The 19,704-nt window shown below is 37.5% G+C and overlaps 1 protein-coding gene across 1 annotated transcript in view; it reads left to right on the forward strand.

Moving 5' to 3' along the window:
- Msp300 (Muscle-specific protein 300 kDa) overlaps positions 1 to 19,704 on the forward strand; it is a 589,230-nt gene that overhangs the window by 343,842 nt on the left and 225,684 nt on the right. Inside the window, exons 44-49 of the mRNA XM_068229229.1 lie at positions 4,652 to 4,804; positions 7,266 to 7,633; positions 11,654 to 11,930; positions 15,707 to 15,871; positions 17,181 to 17,341; positions 18,757 to 18,919. Coding sequence (XP_068085330.1) covers positions 4,652 to 4,804; positions 7,266 to 7,633; positions 11,654 to 11,930; positions 15,707 to 15,871; positions 17,181 to 17,341; positions 18,757 to 18,919 — 1,287 coding nt within the window. The remainder of the gene's footprint in view (positions 1 to 4,651; positions 4,805 to 7,265; positions 7,634 to 11,653; positions 11,931 to 15,706; positions 15,872 to 17,180; positions 17,342 to 18,756; positions 18,920 to 19,704) is intronic.

Raw genomic sequence — 19,704 nt, forward strand, 5'->3', positions numbered from 1 at the left:
ATCTTTCTTTGAACTTTCATGTAGTTAACAAAATAATATCCATGGAACTTCCATGCAGATGTCTACTTGGTGTGGTGTTGACGGATACTGATATTTGTAGTTAATTATGTGCAGACCGGTTATCAGATGTACCGAGTGGCAGGGAATTAGATATTTCTACTGATGAATGGCTAACACTAAATAGATACTTACCATAAAGAAAAATCCTTGTATACTTGAATGCAATAAGAACATGAAAGGCACAGACATGGCAGATCATTATCTTTCCTATTCCACCATGCTGAGAAAGGCTATTAAATAGAGCCACAAAGGGTACTGCTTTTAAAGGTATCACGTCGTACAGACTACTAAGCAACCTGGTGAGTACATGTTCAAAGTCTGAGGTCGATATCTTGAATACTTTTCAAGTCACAGTGGTTTGAGTGCAGCGGTGTAATATTTTTCTTAGAGACTTGAACTATCCGGTCATCATGGGGTAGCAGCTTCCATTCAGGGACCATCATTAATAACATTTATAATGGAAACTAAAATACGGTATTATGTAGTATTAATTCTGGGTCATCTATGTATAAAATTACATGTATATTAGCACACACAAGGGAACTGCTGGATCCCAGCTCGAATCACTCATTCTGTAGTACTGTCGACAGCCTTTGTAGTAATGGCAGGTGTGCAGCGATGTTGTAATGTCTTAATTGATCATCCAACCAACTTTCATTGCAGGCAGACTGGTCCAACCCAGACAGTTCTCTTATGAGACTTTTTCAGTGCTCTTCATTTTTGAAAACACTTTTTATGTGACTGCAAGATGAGAAAATCCTGATATTTTCATTCATACTCTCTTCTCATTTGAAAACCAGATTAACAGATTTAAATCGTATATTTAAAATGTGTGATATGGTTTTCCTTCTAAGTAATTCAAAAATGTACTTGTTAATACTCAAGAAAGTTACTGTAAATATTTGTTTGTCAAAGTAAAATGTTGTTCTTATCTTGTGCTGTGCATGCTCTTCAGCTAACTATTGTATAAAAGTACTAATGCTTCAATTTTTCTTGCTAATTGCTTGCAGATTTCTTAGCTATCATATGTGACCTTTTCTATGTTCTATAAATTAATATTATTCTCTATTTCAGAGAAACTTGTTTGATTTTCATTAATGTTAAGTGCCCAGGGAATGGCAGTTGTGAGCCTGAGAATGAAAGTCAAATGTAATTTCCTGCTCCTCGCAGCCTGTTTTCTTTACCCAATGCTCTCATTCTTTGAGGGAACAATTCATTTTAGTGTCGATAAGTGGAGCAATTATTACATTATTATTTATTATTTATTTACATAGTTTATGCCCACATTGGAGCACTTAAATCAAACCCAAATACATTTATGTTAACAAAGAATTAACTGAAGATTTAGCTTGCATCATCTTCTTCCTTTCCCAAAACCTCTTCATTCTGGCTGACCTGACTGCCCTTTCTTCATCAGATATGACATATTGTTTGTGTTGTACAGTTTTTAGTGACAATCTTATTTGTTTGTTCTTGAGAATCCTTTTTTTCTTCTCTATTTTCAATTTGCTTCATTGTAATATTCAGCTCTTCTAAATCATTCTTACATAACTTATTGTTATTATTTCAATCAAGTGGAGCAATCTCAAACATAGCTGAGACCCTGTGATCAACACAAGCTGTGAGATCCTTGGTGGGAGGAGGGGGTGGGGGGTAAAGTAGCATTATGAAATTTCGGGGATATTAGGTCGTGTTACAACTATTGTAGGCTTACACTTTTGATCTTGCTACCAAAATCATGTTCAGAGCCTTAAGAATGAAACCAATTAACATCAATTGTCACTCCATAGTAACTAGACTCAAGATAGAAAGACAGAAAGATAGAAAGACCATGTTAGAAGTGTAGTTCATTCCAGGGCCTCCATAATCAAGGAGAAAAATGTTGAAGACTTAACCATGAAGGGCAGCCATGTTCTGTTCAGTTAAAATTATTCGGGCATTCAGCAATTTCTGTCTCCTCATGAATGATTCTTGCTGAAAATTAGTTCTCCTTAGATAGCATATCAATGAAGTCTCTGTGACTCTATATAATTCAGTTTTAAGGGTTAAAAAAATATTCATCTTTTGGTCTCCTGTAATTAAAAAAACTTTGCATATTCACTGGTTTTCATTCTGATGTTCTCAATTAGGCTTCCCAGATGTGGGGTTTTGCCTAAGCTAAGGCTTCTTCAGGTGTCAAGAAGTTCTCTAGCTTGAGGCTTGCTGATTAAGTGCTGAAAAGTGGATTTAAAGTATGATGTCATCTTCATCATTGCCATTTATCTTCATCATCATCATCCATTCCCTGCTTCAGATGATCACCTCCTCGCTCTGTCCTGCTATTCCTGTTAAAATATGACAATGTAGATGCTTCTATCCTTGATGCACTCCCTCACGGTATCTTTCGTTTTAGTTCTGGCCTGACTTTTAACCCTCTTGCCTGTCATGTTTCCTTGCAAGCCTTCTTTGCCACTCTTTCTTCTGGCATTTTCTTCATGTGCCAAGACCATTTCAGCTTCTCTCTACTACAATCTCTTAACACCAACTCTCTGTCTTTTCACTTCATTTCATACCTTGTTTTGTCTTGCTTTTCCTCCGATACTTCTCAGGAACCTCATTTCAGTTACTTGGATCGTACTTTTTCTTCTCATGGTTAGTGTCCATGTTTCTGAAGCATGTGAAGTGTATATATCTATGATGATGGTGGTGTTTATTTCAGTAACTGTATTGATAAGATAATTTTTTTAAGTGTAAAACAAATGCTTTTTGTTGCAATGAAGAGTTTGAATATTGCCTTTGTTGAATAACTGAATCGAATTTTCTAAATGAGCAAAAGAAAATATAAACTTTTGGCCTGCCATGTGCTTCGCTACAATGACCCCATTAAATCCCTAGTTCAGCTTACAATGTTCTTGGTAGGAGTTTCTTTTCCTCTGTATTCTTAATCTCTATCAAGATGTGTGACAACAAACTCAATATTTTATTAGCATCATTGAGTATTCTGCATGCCTCGTGAAAAAAAAGAAAACCTTGTTAACTGTTCCCATTATCTATTATTTTCAATATGACCAAAACATTAATGCCATTTCCATAATTTTCTACCATTGGCTAGGTTTGTTTTATAATATTCACTATGTATTGGTTTTGACATGTTTTGTATGAGAATAAAACTCACTACGCTGATACAGAAAGTTTTTAAAATTAACTTTTCAGATAATCACTGGCTTACCTGTTCTATGTTTTGTACATTTAAAAAAGTAAAATTCAAGTTCATTTTTTCATTCCAGTAAGTTTGTAGGAGTGTTAAAATTATTCCTCACAAGCAATTGAGGGATTTGCCAGAAGAAGTGCACATCCATAGAAATAGTCAGTTGAGACAGATATAACTAATGATAGGAATCAAATCTCAAATGGAATGCATCAGAACTACTTAAATCGAGCATAGCTGGAATGTAAAGAGGTCAAATGACAAAGTATTCCATAGCATGACTAAAACTGCTAGAATTTTGCCAATTTTCATCAATAATAAATGATACTCTTCTCAGTATTTAAAAGCAATGTTTCACCCTAGTGTGGCAGCAGGTTCATCCACTGGAATGCCACAACTGTCACAAGATGCTGGCTTGTACACTATTTATACACTACTACTGAATTCTTTTCATTCCTCCCGTGAAAGCAGAGGGAGGCCTCTTAGACGGTGATGCCGTCTCTCAGGCTGGGAAACTTGTGTTGATGAAGGAGATGTTTGGTGGCCTTGGCCTATAATATAAACTGTCCTGGCATTCACCTGAGTGCAGGAGAATGGAAAACCACAGAAAGACATTCTCAGGACAGCCAACCGTGCGGACCAGCCCCTCTCCATCTCTCGAATGCAGTGGTGTAGAGCCACGGTAGATCCGTTACCACCCATCCTCTGCTCAGATGGTCGGTCGGAATGCAGAGCTGTCGGCCATGGACCGGTCATGGCCACTTGTAGGTAGAAAGCTACTCTGCATCCGCCACCCGTTTATACACCACTGCAAGCACAGTGCACTAGGGGAGATTATCTCCACTTCGTATAAATGCCTGCCTAGGCTTTCATAATAAAACTGAGGTTACCAGTATGGAATCATAACTTTAATACACCGATTGACAATGTTACTTACCGCATTTCGGTCTGGACTTTGAAATCTGTACCAATCAGTCTGGTTGGGTTTTTTGAGGTTTTTCAAACATTCTTTCTCTGAAACAATTATAGTTATTTGCATGATTACTTTTTGCATTAGATTGGGTTGAAATTCTAAATTAATATAGTATTAATATCAAACGCAGTTTTCACATGTTATTTTACTATTTCAAACTATAATGGCCATGTTATCATTAAAACAAAAAAGTCAACCAATAGGTGTTCAGGCTTCTGAGTCTCATTCACCAGTGTATCTCCCCACTGAGGCAGCGGATTCATCAGCTGGATTATCAGATCTTTCTAAGACCCCGAGTAGTACACTTTTTGAAACTCCGCATTGTATTTTGCTCATTTATCTTGCTGTATAATTCTAATGTTTACCCTTTTACCAGGTTTTTGTCCCTTGAATTTCATTGGTATAATTAAAACTTAACTTTTGTTATTCAGTCGCTGATCCTGAGCCTTCGCCAGAATGAAGCTGAATTTGATAAGATGGCTGATGAGTCATCAGATTTAGTCCAGATCAGTGGTGATACAAGAATCTCAGTTAATGTGCAGCAGATTACTTCAAGATTTCAGTCAATTCAGACCACAGCAAAGGTAAGAAACACTATACTCATATACATGTGCAAATCATATCAGGATTCCAGTCTGAACCATAAGTTTTAATATTACTTGCATGTTTCATACTAGAATTTAAGAGTTGAGGATTTGTCTATCATGACTCTTTACCAAATGTTAAGTCTGACTCTCTGGTTGAATAATCAGCTGAGTCATGAGATTTTAACTGTGTATAGTCAGTTCCTCTGCCTCGGGTACTGGGTGTTTGTTCTGCCCTTAATATTCCTAAAAATCACATTCCACACAATACACTTCCCTACACTAAAGCTTTCTTCCCATTGAGCAAGTATGCTGTTCAGTAAGGGCCATGTAGCTATAAGCTTACATTCGGAAAATGGTGAGTCCAAACTTTATTATTGACAGCCCTGAAGATGGTTTTTCATGTTTTCCCAAATTTGCACTGAGAAAAAGCTGTGGCTTTACCTTAATTAAGGCAATGGCCACTTCCTTCCCATTCCTAACCCTCTCCCATACCTTCTTCTCCAGAAACCTAACTGAGGTATGTGAGGTTAAATCAACACTTTCTTCGAATCCCACTGTCAGCAGCCCTGAAGATGGCTTTCCGTGGTTTTTCCATTTTCACACCAGGCTGTAGCTGCTACCTTCCTGATCCTAGCTCTTTTCAATCATCCCATCACCGAAAACCTTTGATATGTTAGTGTGACAAACTACTACCAAAAAGAAAAAAAATCACCCGTGTCTTTCCCATGTCAGATACTGTTCACTTTCATTAAAAATTCTGCCTTAGAAGGAGTGCAAAACTAACAGAAAGCAACAGGTTTATATGTACCATAATACTGAACCATTAAGTAGGTACTGTATGTGTATAGCGCATATACAACTCCTCTCATAATGGAATGGATGTAACTGTTGTTCATGAGAAGGGTGCGGTCATGAGTCCCATGTTGGTAGATTTAACGGCACATAAAAGAACTCCCATGGGACAAAATTCTGGCACCTTGTTGTCTCCAAAAACTGTAAAAGTAATTATTGGGATGTAAAACTAATAATATTTCTGGGTTTTTGCATATTTTGCCACACACACTTCTTCGTATACGTCCAACCACTGCAGAGATACATAATAGTGAATATATCCTGCCACATGGGGTTGTTGATAGGAGGGACATTCAGCAGTAAAACTGGGTCAAATTCACCATAAGTGCTGACTCAGATATAATTGAAAAATGTCCAGGAAGAAGATGAATTCATCTCACTCTGCTGAACGACGTCTTTTTCAAAAGAGTACAAAGTTTCTTACTTGACCGGTTTCGTACATATTTACACAGAATGTTCCAGTTCTTTCCTGATGCAAACACTCAAATTTTAGTTGTGAGGTAGCACATGTCAGATAGGAAAGTGATGTTTAAATTGACAGGCTCATATGGCAAATACATTGTGAAATGTTCTGTGCTAAATGTAATGTGCCTAATGTATGAATATCAGTCCCAAAGATTAGAATAGTCCATACTCCTTCATCACTTGATAATTCTCTCAATTGCTGCTAATCTAAGGAAATGAATTAACTGATAAAAATTGGGCTGTATTATCACTTAATTTAGCACTTATTTGGAAAAGCAAACTTTCATTGCAAGTACAGTGTTGTAATGTATTTTCTGATAATACGTAATTCATTTTCAACCAGAACTCTTAGACTGTTTTAGTTTGATCTATATTGAACAAAGATTTTTTTTATATATTCAAAGGCAATCACTTTTAACTGTAGTTTACTGTGTAATGGAATTACAGTAAACTGTTGATTATTCTTGTGCAGGTTATTCATGCAACCTAAAAATTAAAAAAATATAATGTAGGTACTATTGTCCACTATTTTTCCCATTGTTTGAACTAGGCTCTCTGTGAGAATCAGGTGATAAGCTGCTGCCACATTATGGAATACATGATTTTAAGAAAAATAAAACAAAGCTGGAGAATTTTGTGTGGAACAGTGATAGTACTATTGGATCTTCAAAACATATGTCTACATATGAAGAGTTAGGTCCCACACTTCTATGTGGTTGAACCAAGAAAAATGAGTGGAAGGAGTTATTACCAGTATAATGTCTGAAGTAAAAGTTAAGTTGTTCCATGAAGCATTGGGATTAGAGGAAGAGTTAAAGCTGTTCTGGATGGTTTACAAGATTCACGCTTCACCATGGGCCATGAACTTACTGTCCAAGAGAAGCGACCAAGTGTCGTCATTTTGATTCTCCCCACGAATTTCAGGCTTTCATACAAAAGGAAAACTTAGTATTTACCCTACTATGTTGCCAATAAATTTTTAATTGAACTGATTTATCTGTGTTCTTTGATCTTTTGTGCTTGTTCTTCCATTAACACAAATAACCAGAAGTTTACTATAATTGATGTATTTATCACACTGACCCTGATATGCATATTTACTTTCATGTGTACAACTTTTGTTCTGATCTGCCCCAAATAGGAGATAGTGAAGAAGTGTGAACAGGCAGTCGCAGACCATGAAGCATACACAGAGAAATATCGTCAGTGCACTGAATGGCTTGCTGCCGCACAAGCTCGGTTTGAGAGCTGTCGAGATGGGAGCGGTGTGGGAGCCCGTCAGGACCTTGTGCAGCGTAGTACAGGGCTGAAGGAACTGCTGTCTGAGCAGCCTAGTGCAACATCCTTGCTCAACAATACTATCGAGCTGGGTGAAAAGTTATATCCTTCAACTGCCCTAGAGGGTCGAGAAAACATTCGTCAGCAGCTCCAGGACTTACAACAAGCTATGGAGACCTTATATGATGGTGTGTCGAGCACAGAACGAGAACTGCAGGCTAAGCTCTCTAGGTAGGCTTTGCATAACTCTGTCTGTTTAATGTTTTGTTAATAAATTTTGCATATTATATGTCTGTTTATTCATAATTTAATAATAAATATACATTAATTCTGAGGATGCTTCAAATATTATGTGATAGAACTTGACATGATTTGCTAATTAATTTCAAGGATATTATCTTAAAATGCACATTTCATCAATTCAGTACTTTCCTAAGTAATCCCTCTCCATGTACTGACATCGGTTTGATTTCTAAGGCAAACTTTCAGATTGTACTCTAAATTTTAATGCTATTTAACTTTTACCCAGTAAGGGTGGTTGGAATTTTCACTGGTCTCTAGTGCTTCTTATCCCATCCTGTACTTGTCTCAAGGTTGTCTTAAGTTTGTCAGTGTAAGAGAAATGGAGGTGATCGGGTGTAACTTTATGGGTGCAGCAACATCACCCATATGAACGTGCATTGAAGATATTTGTTAAAATGTTTCAACACAAGCATAAGTCTCAAAATTTGATTGAGAAATAATGTTGTAAGAGTATGTTTTTATCTTGAAAGTCATGTAGTAGTCTTTTACACTTTTATTGATAACATCAGTTATATTCTTGAAAGAACATTTTTCCTCATACAGTTTTATTATCCTTTTTACACACCATTCTGTCTTGTACTCACATTTTCTTTGTCTTGTTCACTTTCATACATTTTTATCCTCCAGATTAGTCATTTTTCACTAATTTTGTATCTTTTAATTAAATACTAGTTTTGAACTTGAGTCATTTTTTATTACACTTCATTTGAATTCATATTTTCTACTTCATATCTTATAAACTGTAATACAATTGATAGATCCCTTACCATGGAAATGGTGGATTGAAATTAATAGGTTTTTATATTTTTCAACGTGTACCCTCAACTAATAAAATATAGTTCATTTGATTTTTAGGTTGTTTTGAATTGTTTGTACAAGAGTAGAGGCATGATTTTATCGCATTAATTTTTGAACGATTTCACGAGAAGGATACTAATTTTCGTGTTATTTCATGAAATAGACATTGCCTTATCGCTTTAATTTCGCTTTAATGAAATTCTAAAATTAATCATTGTTTTCTTGATTGGCTGTCGGAAGGTCTCCAAAACCTAACCAATAAAAAAAAAGTCTTTATCAGAAAGAGGTCTTAGAAAACCTAGTCTTACTATCACTGATCGTTGATTGTGGAGGTTTAATTGATGGACTGTATATACCTGGTACATGCTTTTGAAGCCATTTCCGGACTGCAGGGTCATCTACCATCTCCAGCGGGATGTTGGCTTTGAGTAGCATCGCTGTTGTTTCGTGAATAAATTCTATTTTTTCACTCTTAACTCTCTTTTGCATATCTAATGGGAGTTCTATTGTTGCCTGCCGTGTCACTGTTGGAGTGCTAAATTTACGTTTTGAATGTTCCTTATTTTTAAAACAATGTTTTGAGACACTCTCTTTTCTCCCACTCGATACGAACATTACAAAATTTACACATTAAAATATTGCTTTCCGAAACGTATAAACCTTCACTCGCAAACTGTTTAGCTCTGCTGTGCACCGTAACACTTGTCGAGCGACCCATCTTCGCTACTGTCTGTGATCACTTTCTTCATTTTACCTGACCACGATGCCGAATTACACCAGTCAATTGTGCTGCTTGTGGATGTCATTAGGGATTACAGGATTGCACAATGCCGTGAGGAATCAGACTGGGGTGGGACTACCAGCCACCACAAGAACAACATTCCAGACATTTCGTTTGGCAAGAAGCCTGGAGCCAACCCCTTTTCTTTGATGCCATGTCTTAAAGAGATTTTCCAGAACATTAATGATAACATATTTCTTTCCTGTTGATGAATCTTTGTTCACTCTTCCTTTTCTTTTCATACATAATCTTGTAACAAAATGTCAAGTTCGTTATTCACTACAGATTTCGCTGTAATATCGCGCTTATCGCGAAATAATTGAATTTTGCTTTAAAATGGCCTTATCGCTTTAATTCACTTTAATTCGCGAACATAATATCCATATTTCCTTAACCAGAAACATATGATTCGTAAAGATATCGCAAAATCACTTCAAAATATTTTTTGTCACGTTTATCGTTAATGCGAAAAAATCATGCCTCTATACAAGAGATTCATCTACATAAATATTGTGTGATCTCTTAGGTCTGTTCAGTTGGTATAAATCACGGTTGGTTCAGTCTATGTTAGCGCACGGCCGCCATTACGCACACGCTGCTGTCAAGTTTACACACCTCTGATATGGTGTGAAAGGAAGACTATGATGTGTAAAGCTGTAGTTTGCTGTCATCTATATTTTTTTCATGAACTATATGAATCGTATCTTACACTGCATTACCAATCAACGCATACATAGTATGTTTGTTTCATAGTAACAACGATGAAAACCAGAGAACATGCGCCGAGTGGGCTTTGTTCTCCGCAATAAATGACACAGCCCATGTGTTAACTGGTCCACTAAAGTTTCTGTCTTTGAACTCTTCCTGTTCTTATTATTCTTCTCCCCCTCTTATCATGTAGAGTGATTTAGACCATGGCAAATTATATTTTCCTCAGTCTTTCTTTTTGTCAATTAGTTAATGTCTACTTTATTAATTAGGTACACAAGTTTTCTGACAGGAATAGGAACACATAACACAATGACAGATCTGCACCAGAAGAAGAACCGATAGCAAAAGAGACAAGGAGTCACAAGAAACACTAAGCGACAAGGATAATCTCAACATAGTCTTACTCGACCATCTTCAAATAGCTGGATTCTCTCCTCACAAATTCCAGTTTTTCTACTCTCATTTCTTCTCAGCTCCTGATCAGTTTGTTTCTGCTACCCAGCTTCATTTGTCAAGATGACCCTAAAGGAGTGTTAAAGTTCCTGATGAAACTGGGTGGCAAAAATGACCTCATTGGTGGTTCAGAAGAAATAAATAGAGAAGAATTGGTATTAATGATGAGAGAGCCTATCTACTTAAAGATAGTTCAGTGTATGAAAAAGGGCGGTAGAGGCGTGCTCGGTTCACCCGCAAGGACGTGGCTTGGATTCCCCATCAGGAAGTCAAAACATTTAAAAAACGAGATTTCCACTTCCAGAGGTGCATATGGTCCTGAGGTTCACTCAACCTACAACAAAAATGAGTACCAGGTTAATTCCTAGGGGAAAGGGCAGTCGGGCATAGAACTAACCATTGTACCCCATCAAGTGCCGAGGTTAGGAATAGTGGAAGCCTTTACCTTCCACCCCTCCAAAGGCCTTCATGGATTATATGGAGATGACTTTGCTTTTTTTGCAGTTTATGAAGAAGAGGAGATTGTCCACATCTCCTTTCCTGTTGCTTCCCTCTCCCCACCAAACTATTATGGTGCTTATCGTAGTATGTGTTCCTGCCTTTCTGTAGGTGTATGATTTATTGGTCCTGATTATTGTTATACGATGTGATCTATGAAATCTTGTATCATTCAGTAACATTGTCATAACATGTAATAGATAGTGAATCTTTACTACAACTTGCATACAAAACACTTGTACTAGGTGGTTTAACAAGCCATATAAGTGCTTATTTTGTGATCCAGGTGGATGAAACCAAATTAAAAATAAAGTTAGTTAATTCCACCTTTTCAATACAAATTAAATAGTGTTTATTAAATAACAATTTAATGGGACTAGTTTTGACCTATTTAAAGGTCATCTTCAGCCATATCGCGTGTAGAAGAAAGTATTTGAAACACAGTGGTTTTAAAGATGGTCTTAAAACAGAAGTTTCACTCTATGAAAAATTGTTTTTAGAATTTCATGAAAACACTTTTGTTCTACACGCGATATAGCTGAAGATGACCTTTAAATAGGTTGGAGCTAGTACCATTAAATGTTTATTTAATAAACAATATTTAATTTGTATTGAAAAGGTGGAATTGACTCACTTATTATTTTTAATTTGGTTTAATCAAAGTTCAATACAGACCCATGAAGTGAAATTCATTTATCTTGATCCAGGTGGATGGGTTTCGAGGAGTGCAGCGAGAACCTGCGTCGCTGGTTGACTGAAACAGAGGCTCACCTACCTAAAGAATTGGAACTGAAGACTACATTGGATGAGAAACGAGCTCAATTGCAGACATATCGAGCATTGTTACACGATGCCGTGGCTCATCAGCAGGACATTGTGAGCCTCCGGGACAAGACAGAGAGCCTTCCAAAAAGAAGTGACAGCATAGACCAACAACTGGCTTCACTAACTCAGCGACATGCTGATATTCTCAAGAGGGCACAAGTGAGTCCACTTTTTACTGAATCGGATTCTGTAGAATGTACGTGTCACAAGACCAGCTGGAGTGTAATGAAAATAAGAATACTAGGCCCCAAATTTTAAACAGTATTTTCTTTATCAATAACTCAATATCATATTACATGCGGATTATATACAGAGCCCTGCACGGTTATACAAAATATTATCTGCATCCATACTTCCTTCATCCGCATGCACAAATAGTTATTCGTGAATAATTAGCCGTGGATATTGTAAATATTTAACTACAGTATATGACATCAGGGTATTGAAACGGATAGATCTGTTAATATAATAGAATAGGCCTGATACCTGGTATTGACTTTTGTTCTTTCCTTCCACTAATTACGGGCAGGAGCCAGTTAGACTTAGGTCAGATTTACGGCTTTATGGTCTCAAGGCTCTTTGTATATCACCCTTCTCCATACCAATGTCAAGGATCACCTACAGTAATCACAAGTAAAAGTAAGAGGATACCTGAGTGAAAATTAATAAACTTCATTATTTAGAAATTATCAGCAAAATTATCTGCACTGCCATACAGTTTGCATCCACCAAGACACTAACTTCACAGATATCCACATCCGTGCAGGGCTGTAATTATATGCTATTACATTTCTTTGCACACCTGATGTACTTCAGTACAGCAGTCAATAAGTGTTATCAGGGCTGAGAAGAAATGGCCGACAGTGAAGTGGAGTCTTCTTATTATTATTATTATTCCCCTTCTTCTTCTCCCCCTCTTCTTCTTCTTCTTCCATGCTCTTTGTTCTTGTATCAAGTGAGAAAGCTGTGGGGCATTGTGGATGTCTTTGATGTTATTTAGCCATGACTTCTTTCTGCATCTAACTCCACAATGAACCTCAACTTACCCTTGTAACATTAGCTGTAAACGATGGTATTTGTTTCATCGCATATTGTGACTGAAATGTTCCAGTTTCCAACATTTTGTAAATTCTGATAACTTTCAACCACTTCATGCTGTTCATAATACTTTAGTATTTGGAATATTTTGGGGTCTATGAGGTATGGAGATTACGAGGACGGTTTGTAAAGTTCTCGGAATCACCGCTAGATGCCAGTGCTAGAGCAACGAGGTTCCCGCGCAATAATCACACATCCTTTGTGAGTGAACACGTGGCGCGTCAGTGCTCTAGCTGCAGGATTGTGGTAGTGATGACTCTTTGTTGTTGTTCCCGCGTAGTGATTTGTGACAATGGAAAAAACTGAGATTCGAGCAGTGATTAAATACTTTGTAAAGAAAGGTATGAAAGCAAAGGAAATTCATGCCGACTTTCAGAACACACTGGGAGACTCTGCTCCTTCATTTTCAACTGTTGCCAAGTGGACCAGCGAGTTTAAATTTGGTCGGGAGAGCTTGGATGATGATCTGCGTAGTGGACAGCCAAAAAGTGTTACGACCCCAGAATTTATCGCAAAAGTGCATAAAATGGTCATGGAGGATCGTCGACTGAAAGTGCGGGAGAATGCTGAAGCTGTAGGGATGTCTTCTGAATGGGTATATTCTATTTTAACAGAAGAATTGGGTATGAAAAAATTATCCGCAAGATGGGGTGCCGTGCCTCTTGACATTGGACAATAAATGCACCAGATTGGAAATGTCCGAACAAAGTCTGGCCCGTTTTCAGAGCAACAAACAAGATTTTTTTCACCGGTTTGTGACTACAGATGAAACTTGGGTCCACTACTATACCCCAGAGACAAAACAGCAGTCAAAGCAGTGGAAACATGCTGATTCACCACCACCAAAGAAAGCAAAGGCAAGGCAATGCGTTCAGCCGGAAAGGTCATGGTCTCAGTTTTCTGGGATGCAAAAGGCATTCTGCTGATAGATTATCTTCCTACTGGCCAAACAATTACGGGGCAATACTATGCAAACCTCGTAGACCACCTACAGGAAAAGATACGCGAAACAAGGCCTGGTTTGGCAAGGAAAAAGGTCATCTTTCATCAGGACAACGCTCCGCTGCACACAAGTGTTATTGCCATGGCAAAACTTCATGAACTGGGGTACGAATTGTTGCCACATCCACCTTATTCACCTGATTTGGCACCATCAGACTTTCTTCTATTCCCCAAGCTGAAAATTTTCCTCGGTGGACGGAGATTTTCTACAAGGGAAGAACTGACAGCCGAATTGGAGAGGTATTTTGCAGGCCTGGAGAAATCTCATTTTCGAGATGGGATCAAGGCATTGGAACATCGCTGGACCAAATGCATTAGTCTACAGGGAGACTATGTTGAAAAATAAAAGCAGTTCCATCGAGGTAAGATACTTAATTCTAGTACATTCCAAGAACTTTTCAAACCACGTACGTATTTATCTATGTCTCACATTTTAAAAACTGAGAGCCATTTTATAGCAGAAGCTTTTAAGAGTAAATGTCTCCATGCCATGTAAAACTACCAGCCAACAATGAATCCTAACCCTAGTTTAACGTATCTTGAGTCCATGGTCATATTTGTAAAACAGTGACCTCATCTTGTTAAATGTTTTGATTTGGCAGCAGATTTCACATTCAGTATCCAAGTTTTCTGAAATAATGCATCCAGGTACCTACTTAAAAGTATTTTCCTTCCTTCCTTCCTTCCTTCCTTCCTTCCTTCCTTCCTTCCTTCCTTCCTTCCTTTATTTCTTTCTTTCTTTCTTTCTTTCTTTCTTTCTTTCTTTCTTTCTTTGTTTCTTTCTGGATCTGCAGATTTTGTCCTTCATCAGATATCTACTATCCTAGTTTGATACTATCAGAAAACTACATGTGAATAAAGAATACACAATAAGCAGAGCCATTTGTAAGATACAATTATTAGACATCCTGACAAGAAGTAGCATGGATGCGGCGTAAGGGGTGCGAGGGGTAAGTATGTCTGCTGCGCATGGGCGCCTATCTCAAGTCTGAAGGCCTGTTCTGTCCACAAAGACTCTTGCGAACTGAGATGCTGTTGTGAAGTTTTGAAGTGGTAGTGCAATTGTTCTTTAGATACACATTTACTGCAAGTACTATATAATGAACATGCCTCTGTGTCAGAGAGCACACAATCTTCACGACTAATGTTTGTAGCTTAGATAGTGTAATATCTGTTACTTGTGCCATATCTACTGAGCTGCTGCGACTTCTCATCAGACGCAGATAGTACTTTCATAGCTTTGTTCAGAACAGTAAGAAACTCGCTGAATATTCTTTTCTTGATATAAGTGAAACATTAAGCAAAACTCCAGCTGTTTCTTGTGGTGTGTAGTAAAGTATGTACTTGTTTTTATTTGAACCTAAAATTGTTATATGTTTCCTAGATATTGAATGTTCTTTTTTGCAGTGAGATTGGAGAAACTTAGTGGAATACTATATTTAGGATATCTGTTCTTTTGCACTGAGATTTAAACTTCAATAAAATGATCGATGCAGTATCACAATCCTGTTGGAGTGACTGATGGTCAGCTGCATTGGCGGGTGGTCTGCACATAGAAGAGATGATAGATAGCCAATGTCTTCTAAATATTGTTAACCATGCTGTTTTTGTGAACTGAATCTTCACCTTATTCAAATCAAAGGGTACCTCTGTACTTGATGACTAGCCTGAACTTTGAGAACTATCTTACTTACCGGTATTCTCTATCCTGAGAGTCATGGGACTTTGAAAACCATTTATTTCTATGTGATGTCAAATTTCTATTGGTTGTATAATTTATTTATTTATTTATTTAGTTGATTAAGTTGTTTACACAGTGATGTGAATATTTGTAGAGCTTTGTGGAACGCTATGAAGCCATTGTAAGTGATCATCAGCAGTACAGCAAGGCAGTGATGGACACTCAGGAGTGGCTAGATGCCACTCACAATACTGTCCTCCTATGGGGAGACACAGAGCTGGAACGGATCTCTCTGCACACCAACCTAGAGAGACTGAAGGTAAGACAGTCTGTTTTTTTGTTTTTTTACAACTTCTTGCTCATAAAGTGTATGAATCTTCAACTCCTTAGTAGCTGCCTCTTTGTTATTATCTCTCCATTTTTTATTTTCATATTTTCCTAAAAGTAAATTGTCAGATAGAGTGAACTTTACAAGCTGCGACACAACAAAATGGATATGACCTTCAGTTTTGTTAACACACTGAACATAGTGCCCGAGCATTGGTTACTGCCATATACAGGGCCTTGGTACTGGTGAGGCTTGGTTTTCTTAACAAGTAAATCATCACATAATACAAATATTTCCATGTCTCTTCTGGTAAATATGAACAACAGCATCATAGTTCCTTATACTGCTGCTGCATGGAACCACTGACTGTTGTTGGGTAGAATATAAATGCTTCTTTTGAAGAGTCATGGTGTCTTGCTTCTCTGGATGGTAGCACACTAGAAATAATAAACTGTAATTGAGGATCTAAAAACAATGGCAGCGATGGTGGGGGATGTTCCTTGCCTGATGTCAATAATTCACCAAAATATATGTTCCCAATTTTTATGATATAGCTAAATATAAATCCATCAGTGAAATATATCTTGTACTTTGGCTAGCTTGTAAATGAATTCCAACTGATGCATTCAATATATTCCATATACTGGTTATTTTTCTGGTAATGAGGATAATGAAAATGAAAATTGTTGAAAATGAGTATGAGGATATTGGTGAACAGTTTGTCAGCTCTTTTCATCCTCCAGTGTGATGGTCTGCTCTTGCTTCAAAACATAAGATGATAGCAAGCTGTTTCTTCCCATTTGTTCAAGGGCATGGTGGTGTGAATGCTGATATAAATACAGGGTGATCAAATATGCTTACTCCAGCATGCAATGTTTTTCCTATGGTCGAGCTCCCCCACTCGTTCGCCCTGTACGGGAAGAGGATGGCACAGTATGCCATCGCATGTTTCACTCCCTGTGTTAGTTGCAAAATGCCATACTTGAATCCACCCAGAATTGAACTTAACAGTTTGACTCAATCTGATAGGAGTAGCTTATTGCAACTTTACAATGATCTTGTACTGTCCATTTCTGAATCAGTTATTGAGATAAAATTTTCTACCACCAAATAGTTTTAAGTCTTTGATCCCAATTTTCAAACAAGATAAAACAAAAATTATGATCTGATACCAAAATTAATTTGCTTTACCAACGTACTTCCACATTTGTGAAGTTCTGCCTCTGTTGTGGGCTGTCTTATATACTTCTCCTCAGGTTTCTGAAATAACGAATAATTCCTCCCTTTTTTTTTTTTTTAGAATCTTCAGATGAGCCTGCCAGAAGAGCAGCCGAGGATAGAGTTGATCCGCTCTTTGGGAGAGAAAGTGATACCTGGAACCATCGAATCTGGCCAAGTGAACATTCGATCTCAGATAGATTCATCCCAGCAAGAGTGGGAGGGACTTGTCTCAGCTGTCAAGTAAGTATTGTCTTCCTAGATCTGTAGTCCAGTTTTTTATACTTAGCTTTGTTATGATAGTAATATAAATTAACTTTCAGAATGAAGGTAACAAGTCAAGGTGGTTAACCCTAGAACTGGCAATGTTAAATCTTGTGGTGGCAGCCATATTTGGCAGCTTTTACTGGTCTAAATAAAATACAAAATATCTGCAAGACATGAGATAAATCTATGAAGTTTTACATATCTACGTAAACTAATACACTAAGGATTGCCATGGTGACAATGTGACTTGGAAAATTTACAGTCTGTTCAAAAAGTGCAATTCCTAAATTCAAAATAATAATAAAATGTTGATCATATGCACACAAAATTGGAACATGCCACAAACAAACTGAGATATACAGATTGTCAATAATGTACCTGTAATATGCTAGCAAATGTTTCATCACTCTAAGATTTATATTTCTGAAAATATTAGGGAAAATGTATTGGCATGCATTCATTTTAAGGCGTGACCTTAGACCACGTTGTTATGATAGGTTGCTTTGTGGGAGGTTCGTCATCACTTCCGATATTTGATGTGGAAAAAATAGCTGATGAACATTCCAAATCTCATTCTGAATCTGTCGGTTCATTCTCAGAAATCTCAAAGTCATATCTGTCACTTTCATCTTCCAACAAATTTCACACTACTTCATTTCTTATGTTCTGTAATGAAGTGAGGATGCCATGTTTAGACACACATTGTACTAAAAATGCATATAATTTTGCTCCTTGTTGTTTAAAGGGGCCTAACATCTAAGGTCATCGGCCCATGCATATAATCAATCAAATAATAATATATATACAGAAATAAATAACTCACACTGAACTTAAAACTACAAAATAAAATGAAATAGAATAGCAGAGCCCGTGAAGGTTTGTTCACAAACACTACAGAAATGGCGCTCAAACAGATCGTCAGAAAACTGCACTCATTTATTTCTGTGAAACTGCACCTAAAGAGGTTGTAAATATGAATGAAAGTGAACTCACAATTGTTGTAGACATCGAGAAGGAAAGAAGCACACTGTCATGACATCTGTTGAAGATATGAGGAAATTACGAGAAGAAATATGAGCATGTCGAATATTTGACAGTGCCTCTACAGTAGGAACCAAAGTGTCGAATATTCAACAGTTGCCAGTTCTAGGGTTAAGGAAAAGATACAATTTGGAAAGGACACCTTTTCTAAGAAAAAGTGCAAAAGAGACATAAACTGTGAAGCATGTTCAAAGAATAACTGGTATTAAGCTTAAGAGTAATCTTTTTGTATGCATATCATATCTGTGAACTGACTACGTTAGATTTGTATACTACACCTGGACTCAGTTTCCTTCACTTTACTTTCTTCTTGTCTCTAGTACTTATGTGTTTTGGTGGTCTTGTTGTAGGTCCACCATTGAGGCTCTGGACGCAAAGTTACAACAATGGAATGAATATGAGACTCTTAAGGATCAGTGCTTATCGTGGATCAGAGAGACTGACACCAAGTTGCATGCTGTGGACCTCAAAGATACAGCTGAGGAGAAAAAGGAGCAACTTGAGTTCCTCAAGGTAAGATCCTCCACCTCTAATACATCGGGTGGAGGTAACAGACGTGAGAGTAAAGAATGATTATTGGTACAGATAGGTAGAATGGCAGGAAGGTACTCACAATGCAGGAAAGAAATCCTAAGTTAGGAATGAATTCGATGGATGAAACTATTCATACGAACCACCTTTGGTGGTTGGGCTATGTAAGGCAAATAGAATAGGGTCGGTTACCTAGGAGAATAATGGACTTGGCCATGGATTGCAAGAGAAGTAGAGGGAGGCCAAGGCGACAATGGTTAGACTCGATTTGTAATGATTTAAAGGTGTGAGGTGTAGAACTGGACAAAGCTACAGCCCTAGTTACAATCAGAGGACTGTTTAAGACTCTTAGTTAATTCAAAAAAGGCATGAAGACTCAATGATTAAAGTCGTAACAGTCTATGACGCTTCGTCTGTGGATCTGTCGTGGAGTATCTGTCTTCTGATCCCAAGATAGCGAGTTCAAATGTGGCAGAGGTAGTCAGATTTTTGAAGGGCGGAAAAAAGCCCACCGACACTCCATGTTGTACAATGTTGGAATGTAAAAGGTCTCTGGGGACACACTTGGTGTTTACATGACAGAATTCATCAAAAACTCAGCCATAGATACCCAAGAGATTTGGTTAACTCCGCCTTCTAGTAGGCCGAGAGTAAAACGGAATGTTGAAATTGAGGAACAAGCAGCCAGAGGATGTCAAATTAAAATGCTTGCACACGGTAGCTGAGGCCATATGATGATGATGTATATTGGTATGTATGATATTGGA

The sequence above is a fragment of the Anabrus simplex genome, chromosome 9 (assembly GCF_040414725.1).
Source record: "Anabrus simplex isolate iqAnaSimp1 chromosome 9, ASM4041472v1, whole genome shotgun sequence".
Lineage (NCBI taxonomy): Eukaryota > Metazoa > Arthropoda > Insecta > Orthoptera > Tettigoniidae > Anabrus > Anabrus simplex.